This window comes from Capra hircus, chromosome 9, assembly GCF_001704415.2.
Source record: "Capra hircus breed San Clemente chromosome 9, ASM170441v1, whole genome shotgun sequence".
NCBI lineage: Eukaryota > Metazoa > Chordata > Mammalia > Artiodactyla > Bovidae > Capra > Capra hircus.
Window position 1 is genome coordinate 25,585,320 of NC_030816.1, and position 16,588 is coordinate 25,601,907.

The 16,588-nt window shown below is 39.3% G+C and overlaps 1 protein-coding gene across 3 annotated transcripts in view; it reads left to right on the plus strand.

Moving 5' to 3' along the window:
* Positions 1-16,588, plus strand: part of LAMA4 (laminin subunit alpha 4) — a 148,382-nt gene that overhangs the window by 72,467 nt on the left and 59,327 nt on the right. For all 3 annotated transcript variants that reach the window (XM_018053050.1, XM_018053048.1, XM_018053049.1), the window contains 4 exons: positions 127-237; positions 7,057-7,168; positions 10,016-10,183; positions 12,720-12,913. In XM_018053050.1, coding sequence (XP_017908539.1) covers positions 127-237; positions 7,057-7,168; positions 10,016-10,183; positions 12,720-12,913 — 585 coding nt within the window. The remainder of the gene's footprint in view (positions 1-126; positions 238-7,056; positions 7,169-10,015; positions 10,184-12,719; positions 12,914-16,588) is intronic.

Sequence of the window (16,588 nt, forward strand, 5' to 3'; positions counted from 1 at the left end):
GAATAAAGGCTAACTCTCTACTGTAGTCCTCTTACACTGAAAGGGTTTTCTGTTTATTTTTATAAACCTGGTGTGCACATCTACTGACTGTGGAAAAATATGTATTTGGTTTTTTTTAATCCACAGACAAAATTGTCAGAAAGAGAAAACCAGTATGTCCTAAGAAAGATACAAATCAACAATGCTGAAAACACAATGAAAAGCCTTCAGTCTGACGTGGAGGAATTAGCTGAAAGGGTATGTATTTGGTCTCTGAGACTAACTTCAATGAGGGATTTAGCTAGTGTGAGACTGGCTAGTCACAAATGACTGAGGCTTAACACAGCCCAGAAAAAAAATACAGGGACCCAGGTGCCTTAAAATAAATCAAGGCAAAACCTGAGGATAAAGTTAAACACTTGGTCTCTACTATATCTTCCATTTTGATTGGTTTCCTTGAAAAACCATGTTTATGGGGAACTTTCGTTGTGTTTGCTGCTGGTAAATACCATTGATATATATTTCATTTGGATATTCGTTCGGCTGTTTGCCTTAACATTTTATGGCCAAGAGCTATAGAGCGTCCAGAAGTAAACTTTATTACATAGAATATAAACTTTAAGTGTTTGCTACAGGATGCATTAAATAATAAAAGGAAAGAGGAGAAATTGTGTTGAGAAAGCAATTTTGCAGTTTGGCTGGGGAGAAAGAACACTTTGGATCCTCATTTTTTACCATACACTATTAATAAAATGAACTTCAAACAGATTAAAGACTTTAGTTTAAATCTAAAATTTTCAAGAAAACAGAACTAGATAATTATTAAATCTTGAAAGGAAATAAAAATACAATAAATATAGTGTGAAGAATTATAGTAAAAAAAAATAATAGATTTGACAAGGTAAAATTGCAAATACTCAGTAAAACAAATAAATGAAAAAAGTCTATGAGACTAAGAAAAATGTTGAGGGAAATGTGGCTTGTAAAAGCTCTCACAAATTAACAAAAACATTAAAACATGAGCAAAGTCATTCCCCAAGGGTCTAATGGAAAAATATCCATCTAATAAAAAAATAGAAAATGCAACTAAGCTCCAAGGCACCATGTTTAATATACTAAAATCTTTAACACATTTTTTTCCCCTGATGATGTTCCACCAGTTCTGCCCAGAGTACCCTGGAATTTCTGCTTTCAGATACTAATATTTGACATAAACTGTTGTTCTTTTCAGAAACAATTCTCATTTTCTGCAAAAATAATGGTTAAAATGACTCTGATAATCTCTTTGACCTTGGACCTCTTAAACTAAGAGATTATGCTTCTAAAAATATGAATTACTTTAATTGAATCCTTAGAAGATTCAACTGCTTTTAAATGCATATAAAAATTGTGTCCCCCTTTCTCCATGCAATAGAGCATATTAATCCAACCATCAGCATTTGAGGAGCAGTGAGATCTCTTAAATTTCAAAGAAAAATACCATGAAAGAAATCTTTGTGAAACTGATTGTAATTTCATTTCTATGTCATGGCTGGAACTTGCTGGAAGTGTCTCAAATTCTTGAGGAAATGTTTTCACCAAGATTAGTTCCTCCAATGGCTTAGATACAGAGTTACTGATTGTTTTCGTGTACAGCTTTCCTACTTCCAATATTATTTAAATGCAGGTTTTCATGGGGAGGAAATAATGTAAGCGTCAAAAGAATATCACAATAGAAAAGGCTCCTGAGCAACAAGAACAGACCATCAAAGCAGGAAGTTGATGATAAAGCTACTAGAACATTAACCCAGTTGTTTCCATTGATTCTTACTGAAAATAACATCGTTCTTGTTGTGATATCAACAGTCCTGATGGTACAAGAGCCTGCTGAAACATTTTGAAACAAACACCCAGAGCTAGTCTTAATGACTTCTCAAGCATCCTTCAAGCCCTTGGTCTAGAAAAGTTCATAATTGATTCTTAGAAGGATGTAATAAAAGCTTTGTCTTAGAAAGCCTTCTATCAAGAAAAGTTCACAATATTTAGCTTTAACTAGAATGAAGAATTTCACTGTAGATTCCCTCAGTGTGGTAAAAATCACAGTAATGTTGCCTCTAAAAATTGAAAATGTGGTTGATCCTTGAACAACATGGGTTGGAACTTCGAGGATCCACTTACACACAGGTGTTTTTTGATACTATGGTACAATGGTATTACATGATCCACAGTTGGTTGAGTCCAAGGATGTAGAACCTCAGATATTGGGGCCAACTGTAAAGTTATATGTGGATTTTCAACTGTATCAGTGCCCCAAACCCCTGCATTGTTCAAGAGACAACTGCACCCTCTGTATGCAAAGTAGCTGTTACGTGAATCTAATGTAACCCAAATCTCACAGTTTACATTAACTTAAAGTTACTGGGTTTTTGCCCCAACTTCCATATCTAAGCTTCCATATCTAGCCCTCTTTTGATAAATCCTACTACCTCTTCCCACCCCATACTTATGGAAATTTACCTGCTTCCTGAGAAACCTGTATGCGGGTCAAGAAGCAACAGTTAAAACTGGACATGGAACAATAGATTGGTTCCAAATTGGGAAAGGAATACGTCAAGGCTGTATATTGTCACCCTGCTTATTTAACTTATATGCAGAGTACATCATGCAAAATGCTGGGCTGGATGAAGCACAAGATGGAATCAAGATTGCCAGGAGAAATATCAATAACCTCAGATAGGCAGATGACACCACCCTTATGGCAGAAAGCAAAGAGAAACTAAAGAGTCTTTTGATGAAGGTGAAAGAGGAGAGTGAAAAAGCTGACTTAAAACTCAACATTAAAAAAATGAAGACCATGGCATCCAGTCCCATCACTTCATGGCAAATAGAAGTGGAAACAGTGAGAGACTTTATTTTCTTGGGCTCCAAAATCACTGCAAATGGTGACTACAGCCAGGAAGTTAAAAGACACTTGCTCCTTGGAAGAAAAGCTATGACCAACCTAGACAGTGTATTAAAAACCAGAGACATTACTTTGCCAACAGAGGACCATATAGTCAAAGCTATGATTTTTCCAGTAGTCATGTATGGATGTGAGAGTTGGACCATAAAGAGAGCTGAGAACTGAAGAATTTATGTTTTTGAACTATGGTGTTGGAGAAGACTTTTGAGAGTCCCTTGGACTGCAAGGAGAGCACACCAGGCAATCCTAAAGGAAATCAGTCCTGAATATTCATTGGAAGGACTGATGCTGAAGCTGAAGTGCCAATCCTTTGGCCACCAGATGCGAAGAACTGACTCATTAGAAAAAACCCTGATGCTGGGAAATGTTCAAGGTGGGAGAAGAAACGGACAACAGAGGATGAGATAGTTGGATGGCATCACCGACTCGATGGACATGAGTTTGAGCAAGCTTTAGGAGATGGTGAAGGACAGGGAAGCCTAACGTGGTGCAGTCCATGGGGTTGCAAAGAGTCAGACATGACTGAATGACTGAACAACAGCAACTTCTGGGAAACCCCTAAAGGATACCCATGCATTTGTGTTCCCAAAGAGCTGCTGCTTAAAAAAGTCTCGATCTTGCCACTGCTGATCATGTCTGTAATGAAATACCAAAGCCTCTGTCAAGATTCCACTCTCCCGTGTTCCCGAACACACCATGCTCAGAGCCAGAGTGAACTAGGCTACAAGCAGAAGTGAAGATAGTGATCCTCTCCCAGTCTCAGTGCTGCCCTTTGCCATCTGGATCTAGAGCCCAGTCTCCCAAGAGCTGGCTCAGGAGGGTGCCACACTGTTCCCTACACTTCTCCATCTCCATCTCATCCTTACTCCTTCAGCTACAGCAGCATGTATGAAGACCTTTAGGACTGGAAGGAAAGTAGGTCACTTCCATACATCAAAAGCCTCATCTCCAATCCTGATAAAAAGACAGAACAAAAAGTCAAAATATGTTTCAATTACAGTTGACGAGAAGACTATAGAATTTCAGCCTTGGCATTGCAGAATATTAACTAAAAAAGCAAGGAGCAGAAGACAATGCTGACGAGGTTCTCAGAGGCCAAATCGTGAAGACCCTTGCCCACTATGCTCATCCTATGGACTTTGAAGATATTGGAGCATTTACCTACAACAATGAGTTGATTAGGTGCGAAGTTTCAGAAACCTTCCTCTGCAGTGGGGATGATAAATTGGTGAGTTTAAGACTGAAGACAGGGACACCAGTTAGTAGACTGTCACAGTAATCCAAACAAGAGCAGTCAGTTGCTACCTTGTCTTCACTGGAAAGGAAATTGCAGTGAACTGGGATAAACTGAAACTAGTGGAGAAGAAGAGAGGCCAGAATGGCAAGTGAAAACAAAATGATTCAGTGACCAGCTGAATATGAGGAGTTGCAAAGATGTAAGCTATTAGACTTGGAAAAATAAATGGCCAAGACTGATAATTCAGAATGGATTCTCTGGACCTCGTCAGGTGAAGTACCTGTGGATGCCAGAGATTTGAGTCTGTAGCTCAAGAGAAGAGATCAAGGCTGGAAAAGTATTTCAATGTGTAGGAGATAGTTAAACCCAAGTAGACATCACCGTACAGATTGTGAAATGGCACACCAATATTCCTACTGCCATTTTGTCCAGCACTGCCTCTGTTTATGCTTGTCTTAGAGCTATTATTAAAAGATCCCCTTTCACTCTCAAAAGAGTCTGGACCATGCTAGATAATGATTACCATCCTCACTCAATAGAATAGTATTCTAGGTACACTATACTTTATTCCCTGTATAGTAAATTAAATTCTTGCCACCTTTTACATCAAATATGTGTCAGAATTCACTGCTGAGGTAAATGATTAATCCATCTGTAATGCTAAACATCAACCAGCTTACAGTTGTGAGCTAATTTTTTAATGCAGTTTTACTTAGAGCAGGGTGCACCTGTTTTACCATGTGCCCATATCATTATTTTCCTTCCATAATCAAAGTTAAAGACCGTAGAACTTTCAAATAAGGCATCACTGTATATTATATCCAGTAATTTTGCAGTTTAAAAGTAACAGATGTTCCTCTTTGCTGCTGTCTTTTTTTAAATATGTATATCTAAGCGCCCTCTGGTGTTGGTCAAAAGAGCTTGTCTTTGAGTTATCTTCTAGCTGTCTTTCATTACTTCAGTGAATTCAGAGTTTCCATATCAAGAAATAAATGAACACAGTAATAACAATAAACCTTTTCCCTTGAAGGATGAAGCCAAAGTCAAAAACATGCATGTTGTATTTTGTAAATACAACTGAATTTAAACTGGACCAAAAATCAACTTCTTAAAAAATTTTTTTAATGTTTTATAGGTCTGTGTCCCTATTTTTTAAAAGCAGGGAGGGATGAAGTTACGAATAAGATTGATCTTATTTTCTGCATCATCTAATTTTCAAGTGACCACAAAGCTTGTGTTTCCAGAAAGCAGTAGAACAGGGCAAGAAGGAGATTGAAACTGTGGGGAAAGAACATGTGACTCAGATTGTTGTGTCCATTCAGAGAGCACGCATTTCAGCGAAGGAGCTGCAGTATTGCTGTACGGGGAGCTTTGTTTGGAGGGATGTTGGACACAGTGCGGATGGAAAGCTCCCGGGCATGTGTTTGCTAGGATACCATTTCTGCATTCTCCTCCTTGAAGGGCCGGTGGCTTGGGTCATGCTTTGTGGTGGTGGTTTAGTCACTCAGTCGCCTCCAGCTCTTTGTGACCCCATGGCCTGTGGTGCTGGGCTCCTCTGTCCCTGGGATTTCCCAGACGAAACTACTGGAGTGGGTTGCATAAAAACATTCCAGGTAAAAGCATGGCCTAATCCTCCCACCGGAACAAGAGATGAGAGAGATTTGAAACAGCCACTCTCCTGTTCTGGGGGCCTACCAGCCAGCACTCTGTGTAGCAGGTCACCTGGCAATCCAGGCAGGTACAGCTCCTTTGTCACAGAGCTGAACCAGAAGGACACTGGGCAAGGCAAGTGGGCGCTTGATCAAATGCCAGACTGAAGAAGTATCCCACCTCTTAAATATAACCCATGAATCCGTCTTTCTGATGCCACAGTAAGTACCCATCCCCATGCTGTGCATCCAGGCTGGTGTCCTGGCCTTGAACTATTGTTCTAAGATATGCTTCCCTTGTGCCTCAGACAGTAAAGAATCTGTCTGCAATGCATGAGACCCAGGTTCAATCCCTGAGTCAGGAAGATCCCTTGGAGGAGGAAATGGCCTTCCACTCCAGTATTCTTGCCTAGAGAATTCCAGTATACTTGCCTAGAGAATTCCATGGACAGAGGTGCCTGGGATCGCAAAGAGTTGGACACAACCAAGTGACTACATTTTCACTTTACTTTCTCTTCTGTCTTTATACACACAGAGAGAAATGCACATGTACACGTGCACACCCACACATCCTTTCTTCAGGAGCCACATTTGAGTTGGGGTTTCATCTTGACAGATCGTACGTGTGAGTTCTGAAACAGAGTTGGAAGAATGAAATCAGCTTCTCAGAGAACTTCATTCACTCTGAGCCAAAGCTGCTTGAGTAATTATTTGTACACAAGTGCCTTCAGTGTTGATGGGAATTTGGAAGGCAGCACTGAAAATAGCGTTTAGCCTAGTGAGCATAATCCTTTCAATCTCTGTGGTAATTTAGTTGCAGCAGTGGCTGGACCACCCAGAAGCCACTGGATGCATGGAACATTTTGAGATCTGCCTGCTTTCTCAACAAGTTTCCCTTTGAACCCTTAAGCATTTCAGTCAACACAATGTCAAACTGATCAGCAGACATGGATAATTCCCTAGTCTGGCATCTTGAGATACAGTAAAAATTCAAAGAGTAGATTACTTATGAAAGATGGGTGGTTTGGATTGAACTGTGACTGATGGCTTAGGAATAGAAATAGCATCTGTAATTCTGAAGCTGGTCATCACATCCATCTTCATGCATGAGTCCATTTTATGTTACAGAACTTTGGCATGTCAGGGAAATTTATGTTTACAGAATACATTATGCTCACCCACCCCCACATGCACATACACAGCCTTCCTTCTCGTAAAATTAATCTGGTGTTTATATGGATTATTTATAGGAAAGCCAAGCTTCAAGAAAGGTCCAGTTGGCTCAGAAGGAAAGCATGGATACCATTAACCACGCAACTCAGCTTGCAGAGCAAGCCCACAATATGAGGGATAAAATCCAAGGTAAATATACTCTCTACTGGTTCAGCTCCATGTTAAGGAATCAGTCATGTTATTAACAGCAATAAAAGTAATGGCTACTGTTAGTGTTTATTGTGTGCCAGGGCCTGTTGTTAGAGAGTTACCATTTCAAATTATGTAAGATCTTCTTTCACATTTGTTTGTCTGGGACTTCTGAGCACTCATCCCTACTTACTGTCTATTTTCAATAATAAATGTGGAGAGTAGAGGAAATTTCCTGACAGTCCAGTGGTTAGGACTCAGGCAGTGCAGCCAAAAGGAAAAAAAAAAAAAGAATGTACGTTAAAAATCATTCCTTTCCCTCACATTTCACAGAAGTGAAATGCCTGTATACCTTTCCAGTAGAGGAAATTACATTCTGTGTTGTCTCTAAAATGCAAGTTGAGTAGGAGTCACATTTTTCTCAGTTATTCACAGTGAAAACCCTGCCTTTAGAGCGGCAATCAACTGTCCACTAATCCAGGTTATCCTGTGCTGTCCCTCTGATGCTGTCCTAAGAACCAGGCAGGTGCATACTCTGGTCCCCAGTCCAGAAGAAAAGCCAAGAAGGGGTGTGGAAGAGTTCTTTGCCTTAAAGCATAAAACTGGCAGATTTTACCTTTCTTCTTGTGGGTTTACTTACTTGTATTCCAGCTTCTCATAAATGCCGGGTGCATTTTGAAGGCTATCTTGATAGCACGCTGAAAGCAAGCCTTCAGTTTACCAACAGAAAGCAGGCGATTGCTTTGGTTCTAAGATAAAGAGAATTTACTTGGGCCACAGTCTGCTAAGATACAGTATTTGTGTGTTTCCATAGTTTTTATTATCCTATATATTAAGAGCTGGATGACAACTACAAGTACATCTCAAGGGCACAATGACAGTAAAGGGACTCACAATGGAAGATTCATATCTTTATACTGAGGTAGAGGGAGCATATTCCAGGGCAGGGGATGTATTGAGCCAAGATTAATCATTCGCTGTATTTCCTTCGGTGCCCATAATACATAATAAGAACAAATGGTATGCATTTCAAACATCCCCTGCTCCCGTCCTTACTATTTCGTGCTTTTGCATCTACCAATAAAATGTTCTTTCCCTATAATATTTTATAGTTAAAATTGATTTGTTCAAAAAGTAAGATTAAACCTGGATTAGCTGATCTCATCTATTTAAGAAATAAATGTCCCTCTCAGCAGCAGATAAAGCCAGCATCCTAGATCTTAGCCATTCAGGAAAAAAAAACAAAAAACAAAAAAAACAGTTCACCTTTGCTGTCTAACTCAAATTTTGATTCTAGGGTATTTTATTTGGAAGGAATCTGAGCCTTCTTATTTGACACTTAGGTCATAGGATAAGAAGGAAAAAATACAAAAGAAATGTAAATAGAAAACAGTAATTTCCATCAGTTTCTACCTTTTTAAAATAATGTATGAACAGCCTCCAAAGACCAAAAGCACAAATGTTATTCTCTGTATTTCCTTTTTCTAATATAGAGCAGACATGGCTAAAATAAAATAAGCCAGATTGTAAATATATCTGCATCAAAACGCCAAGAAATTCAGCATTGCCAATGCTAGATCTAAGGAAAAGTATATGTTTAGTTTACTTCAAGGGTTAATATTTTAGACTTTACTTGAGAAATGAGTATTTAATTCCTTCTTGAGTTTTGTTTAAGCATATCTTAGTTTCTCTAAAACTTTTATCAGTAATATTTACAGTACTGAAAACCTCTTCCGCCATTTATCTCCCTTGCTTCAGAATTCAGGGATGCTGCACGACACCAATAGTGTGTCATTCCTTATTCCCAGCCATCTCTAAAATAACTATTGGTGACCTTCAAGCTATTATCCATATAAAATACAAGCCCTTATCCTGGTATGATTTATGTGAGACCAGTGTTGTTTACCCATCTTGTCTGGCCAACCACATAGATCATAGTAAACCATAGACAGACAATTTCATTTATGCCAGGAAGATAAAATGCTTCCTCCTGGAGCTACCGTAGGACAAGGTGGCAATTACATAACTTTCATCTGATCATATATAGTAGGAAGAGGGAGCCAGGGGCCTGCTCAGCTCTGCCAATATTCAGACAACCCATCTAATCAGCTGTCCCTCTGGTTCTGAAATGGATGCTACTTATGGATGTAGGCTGAGAATGACCCAGAGTCAGAATTAAACAGTCTTGCCAGGCAGTTATACCACAGAAGGCAAACAGCAGTTGCTATATATATATATATATATATATAAATAAATGATTAAAAGCTCACATCCTGCTGTAAGAAACCTCTGTATTATATCTAGTCTGTACAACAATCTGAAAGACTCACTTGAGCAGCCATCAGTATACACTCATTTTGGCTTAGAGCTTAGGTAAAATCCTTGGCTAAATTACAATTATTATCTCCAGGGCCTCCTATGTGTGACAGGTGATACATCAGAACATTTTCTCCAAATTATATATTTTATTATATAAAAGATTGATCAAAGACCCTAGATTTGTGTTTCTTAAATATGAACAGTTTTGAATCACAGTGAAATCAGACTCATCTGAAATCAGAGCAAATTTTGCATTAATTCCACTCTTCTTCTGAAGTTGCCAGATAAAAAGCAGAAAAGAGTGACTTCCTTTGGTTTAAGCTCTCCCTGGAATATATGATGAACTCCACGGCCAGCACCAGTATTCTCAGCATGACCATCTCCACGCTGTCTTTGCATCGGGTCTCTGTCTCTGCTTTAGGATCAGCCCTGCCCGTTCCCCTCACTGTTTGTGTTTTCAGTGACGTCACTGTCAGACTCCCCATCACCTCTCCCTCCTGCCTTCTCTCACCATACCCTTCCTTTCAGAGATCAGCAGCAAGATGCTGTATTATGGGGAAGAGCAGGAACTTAGCTCTGAGGAAATCTCTGAGAAGCTAGTGTTGGCACAGAAGATGCTTGAGGAGATCCGACGCCGTCAGCCTTTCCTCACCCAACGGGAACTTGTGGACGAGGAGGCAGACGAAGCCCATGAATGTAGGTATATTCAACTTCTAGAGGCCAGCACATGTCTGCTTCCTTTGTGAGTCCAAGAGAGGACACCTAGTCACAGGGCAACGTTTGGTCAAAGCAACCAGTTCCCGATATTCAGAGTCACTGAGCATTTAAAGTGGCCTCAGGGAGTTCTTCAGGACAGCTTGACTCTCTCTCTATATATAGACCAGGAATTTTAAATCCAGACCCAACCTTCAGGTTTTGAGAAACTGCTGAGATTCCACAGGAATCTACAAGATTTTACTCCTGAGGAGAGAAAATAGGAATACAGCAGCTAGTGAAAAAAACAGGAGAAGGAAAGCGAAGGGAAGCAGTTCCCAGAACTTCAGTAAGAGAAGTCTCATTGAGAAAGTGGTAAAGATGTAAGGGAGCCCAGCAACATTCATGTTCTGATATCCGTGAGTGACTTTTAATGACTTTGAAACCTCACTGGAAATTTAACATTCCCTTTAATGACTAATGTAAATAACAAACCACAGTAGTATTAGTGAATCTATGACTTGGTCACTATATCAGTTATCAATTACTATCTCACAGGCTACCCCAAACATTAAAACAATAAGCATTTATTTGTTCATGATTTCATAGGTTGGCAGTTTGGGTTGGACTCAACCTAGACAGGTCATCTCTGCTCCATGTGGTGGAGTTCACTCACATGTCTGGGGTCTTAGCTGGGATGGCCAGGCATCTCCCTCCATGTGGGGTTTTATTCTCTGGGGAGCTCACTGAGCTTGTTCATATGGCAGAAGCCGTCCAGGAGGGCAGGAATGGAAAGTACAAGGTCTCTCAAGGCCTAGCCTTGGAACTCAGCAATGTCATATTCATTCCGTTGGTCAAAGTAAAAGTGAAAGTTGATCAATCATGTCCAACTCTTTGCAAGTATAGTCCATGGAATTCTCCACACCAGAATACTGGAGTGGGTAGCCTATCCCTTCTCCAGGGGATCTTCCCAACCTGGGGATCAAACCCAGATCTCCCACATTGCAGGCGAATTCTTTACCAGCTAAGCCACAAAGGAAGCCCAAGAATACTGGAGTGGGTAGCCTATCCCTTCTCCAGGAGATCTTCCCAACCCAGGAATCAAACTGGGCTCTTCTGCTTTGCAAATGGATTCTTTACCAACTGAGATATGAGGGAAGCCTTCTGTTGGTCAAAACCAGCCCAGATTCATGGGTGAGGAAAAAGACTCGACTCTTGATAGAAGAGTTACAAAAAATTGTGTCCATTTTAATCTACACAGTCAATAAAAAGAGGCTACAGGTTTGTGTATCATATTTTAGTTGTCACTGTTATTTCACAATGTTAAATTCATCAATAATTCAAGAATTTTAGTAGTTACTGGTTTCACCTCTAAATCTTATTAGTTAACACACTGATAAGGAAGCACATGTATTATTAAATTACCAATTTTTATAATCTTTTTTGTGCTACATATTTTATCTTGTACCTTTAAAAACATATAAGAAGGAATCTGAAGGCTTTGCCAGGTTGTAAAGGGGCCCATGATACAGAAAGGGTTAAGAACACCTACATTAGATCATTTTCCTACAATTGTCAGTATCAACTTCTGTTAAAACTTATTGTGAATATTTTAATAGAGGAGTATTTTTGGCATAAAGGTGTATTGTGATAGCAGACTTACAAGGTCTTAGAAACAGTAAGAAATAAGGCAGAATCTCAGGCCCGTTTCTGAGTCCAGATGAGGCCAGCAGTCAGGAAGCCTGGAGCTCTCATGTCACAGCCAGATGCTTTGCCTATTTGGGGATTTAACAAGACTACTCTAGGGAAATGGAACCAAATACATCTCCTACTTAGCAGCCTTCCACTGAGTAAAGGCATTTTTTCAGCCACTTCTCTACTCAGCTGTGAACTTATATCTTTCTGCTCATGATGATGAAAGTAAATACAAAACCTCGATAAGACAGACTGATAGTCCCTGGAGAAAAAATAGAATCAAGGTACAGAAGCAATGCATGTAACTTTGATTAGAGAATTAGGACATAGGCAAAGTTTAAGAATATTTCATTGCCATTTTATCTTTCAGAATAATGATTCCAGAATAATGATTAAGTTTGACCTAAATAAAGGAGCTAACTAAAAATAGCTGCCTGGAGAGAATACAGAAGATGAGTGGTTGTACATTTTCCAATAATAGACAAAATAATTGGAGATATCTCTAATAGTAAAACTGTAGTATATCCAAGTTTCGTTTGTATGGTAAAACTATTAATAATCTGTGTAATAATCAACCTAGTTGAATGACATCATTTCCACATAAAGCAGCATCTTGACAGGAAAACTAATCAGCTCCCTTTTTAGCTGATGGTGGTCTAGGACGGTCCAAATCCTACAAAATAGTATTTAAAACTTCAAATAATGGGGCCATTTTTGTGACCAACAGCTTCAGTCACTGATGCTAAAGACATCGCCTGCCAAATTTGCATCTTTGCTTCTGTGGGCTGGGATGGGAGGAGAAGGGAGGAGCCCAGACTGAGCTTCTGTGTACCTTTCTCCCCAGTGCTGAGCCAGGCTGAGAGTTGGCAGAGGCAGTACAATGACACTCGCTCTCTGTTTCCTGTGGTCCTGGAGCAGCTGGACGACTATAACGCCAAGCTGTCAGACCTCCAGGAATCACTTGACCAGGCCCTTAACCATGTCAGGGATGCTGAAGACATGAACAGAGCCACAGCAGCCAGGCAGCGGGACCATGAGGTACAGTGGACACTAAATGTAAATGCATTTGGGGCGTATATTAATACAACACGAAGTTATCCTAAGACGAGACAGTTGGTAAACAGTTTTAAAAATATTGGTACATTTAAATCTTTATATTTAAAATTATCTGCACGCTTTTTGCCACTGTCATTTGCTAATATAAGTGTGTACAACTAAAATCAAGTTGAAACTGTTGCAGTTGTTTAGCTTGTGTGTTGATTAAGAAGAATGCAGTTGTTCTTCATGCTTCTGTCTGCCTGTGTTGGATGTATTTCTCTTGCAACTGAGAAAACAAGGCGTAATTCTTGTGTATAACTTCTTTTATACCGAGAGTACTAAAAATCCCAAAGCAACCCAGAACCATGTTTCCTGTAAGGATATGTGTGATTTTGGAAGGGCCTGATTAGCAAATCTCACAGCCTGACTGGTCAGCAGCTGCAGAGATAGGGAGTCTAATTCAAGCTAAGGTCTTACAATTACAAAGAGGTGAAAAAATTTCCCAGGCTTGGCCAGAGCTTGCCAAAGTGGTCACCTTACGGGGCCAGGATTTGTGCATGCTCACACCTCCAGATTTAGAACTGGTGGTGCTCACACTTCTACCCTGAGCAATACATGCGCTCACACCATCACTGTGAATGGTCATTTTCTGATAGGAAAACGTGTGCCCCTAAAAGCAGTGTCAGAAATAGGAAGCAGCTATGAGCACATTCATTACTTCAATTATGTTATCAGCAAACCCAACTTAAATTAGGTTCTCCATCCTGATTTTCAATCATCGCTACCTTTCAGTAAGTCATTGTCAAATTTCCTAAATAAAAGTGAATTGTACTTATTATCACCATTTTGCACCATTGGAGCAATCTCTTAGCCAATATTTTTTTAGAATAATAATGGTCAGGATAGCATTTTTGTTTAAAAACAAAAACATGATTATCTGGCACAACAAAATTATGCGTGTAATACAAAATAAATTCTTTAAGCAGAATTTAAGAAAGTTACTGGGACTCATCCTTATCCTTGAATTTTTCCCACCCTCGCATCCTGTCAAAACAGGATCTGGCCCATTTTACCTTTGGAGTATTTTTAACTATCTTCCTTCTTTTCCGTTCTTCTACGACTTCTTCGGTGTGGGCCTTTGTTATTTCTCAACTAAAATAGCCTCCTCCACTGCCCTCCATTCTTGCTTCTGTATTGTGATCATCTGCTAGTAGATGTCTCCCCCACTCACCATAAGTGTTTTAATATCCCATTTCCCTGTAAGAACTACAGTATGGCTTAAAAAAAAAATGCCAAAATTTCAGTCCTTATACAAAACCAAAAATAACCACAAAGTTCAATCATTTTGATGTGTGCAAATAATAGCCACACAACTAGTGATTACATTATTTATTTTGTCTTCCTACTTCCAATGTGAAAGGATAACAGAATAATAAAAATCTTTATCAGATGAATATGAGATTCTGTCTATTTAGGGACTCTGATAAACCAAAGTTCCACCTTCCCAAGACTTTCTGTCTCTTTTTTTTAAGTATGAGCAGACTTTTATTTTTGGCATATGTGGATACTGAATCATGCTAAAAAATGCTAATTATGTCATTTTTCACTATTTATTAGTTTTTAAATTTTCTTCTGTTCAAATTGTCCATCTCTCTGTAAGAATATCTGTTTCAAAGCTAATTTTATTCATTTCTGTCTAATTCTGTATCTGGCGAGTGATAGAAGCCCTGTAACTTAAAGCACATCGTTTCCGACTCCTACCAATGAGCTTATCAGGCAGTGCTGTTTGCACATGGTTTGGAAGCTTGGTTGTTACTTCAGGGTGTTAGCTGTGTTCCCATAAGGCAGCTCAGATAGACGAGCTTCTGGAAGGGGTCATATCTCAGATTCTGTAACGAGAAAACTGCTCTGAGAGATCCAGATAATGCCAATCTTTTTCACCCTTCTTCCTTACGTACTTTAAAATATTGCTTTTGTGCAGAGCTGTATAACTACCCTTGTGAAGACAAGAATGGTTAACCCCAGATAGTCATACTGTATTAAGCTTGATGGATTTTGAAGAGCAATTGATTTTATTTTTTAAAGTTCTTACTTTAAGAGGGTGTTCAAATGAGAAGCTTTTCTGTCGCTAGACCTATGTCTTCCCCTGTAGCAAGGTATGTGGAGAAAATGGGTTCCTTTCTTCTTTTCCACTAAATTAGAAAAGAGTCCAGGGAGTGAGACAGGACATTAAGAGGAACTTAAAAAGTTTTAAAATATGTCATTCAAGTGTAGGCTTTTGTAATGATTTCTGTGATATCGTACCATAACAAAAATTTCAATTCCAATTTAAATTACCATTTCTAAAGTAACTTCAGCTCATTTTTTACTCAGATTAAAAAATGAGGCTTCTACTTTTTCCCCTCCTAAAGTTTCACTCTATGTTCCTTTCAATCTCTGAAGTGCCACAGTGTTTCTTCAGAATCACAGCATCCCTGCCTGTGAAACTCCAGAGTGGCAAGTATAAATCAAAGTGTTCATCAGAAAATATATCCGCACTTGGAACAACCCAATGGAAAAATGGAAATTTCTCCAAAGAAGAAATACGGAAGGCCAAGAAGCACATGAAAAAGATACCCAACACCACTAATTATTAGAGAAATGCAAATAAAAACTGTGGTGCGCTGTCAGTTCACACTGGTCAGAATGGACATTATTTAAAAGTTTACAAATAACAAATGCTGGAGAGGGTGTGGAGAAAAGGGAACCCTCCCACAGTGTGGGTGGAAATAAAAATTAGTGCAGCCACTATGGAAAGCAATATGAAGATGCCTTAAAAAACTAGCAGTAGAACTACCATATGACTCAGCAGTCCCACTCCTTCGCATATACCTGGAGAAAGTCACAATTCAAAAGGATACATGCACCCCAGTATTCATAGCAACACTATTCACAATAGTGAAAACATGGAAAAAACCAAAATGTCATTGACAGATGACTGGATGAAGAAGATGTGGTATATACATACAGTGGATACTGTGTGTGTGCTCAGTCGTGTCTGACTCTGCAACACCATGGGCTGTAGCCTACCAGGCTCCTCTATCCATGGAATTTTCCAGGCAGAATTGCTGGAGTGGGTTGCTGTTTCTTTCTGCAATAGAATACTACTCAGCCATTAAAAAAAGAACCAAATAATGCCATTTGCAGCAACATGGATGCAACTAGAGATTATCATACGAAGTGAAGTAAGTCAGAAAGAGAAAGACAAATACCATGTGATATTACTTACATGTGGAATCTAAGTACGGCACAAACGAACCTATCTCCAAAACAGAAACAGACTTGTAGACAGGGAGAACAGACTTCTGGTTGCCAAGGAGGGGTGTGGCAAGGCAGAGGGATGAACTGAGAGTTTGGGGTTGGTAGATACAACGTATTATGTTTAGAATGAATAGACAACAAGTTCTAACGTGTAGCACAGGGAACTATATTCAATATCCTGTGATAAAACATAATGGAGAAAGAATATAGAAAAGCAATGTGTATATATGTGTAACTGAGTCACTTTGCTGTACAGCAGAGGTAGCACAGCATTGTAAATCAACTATACTTCAATTTTAAAAATTTTTGAAAAGGGAAAAAAGGAAGAAAGAGCTCCCCTGGTCGCTCAGTGGTAAAGAATCTGCCAATGCAAGA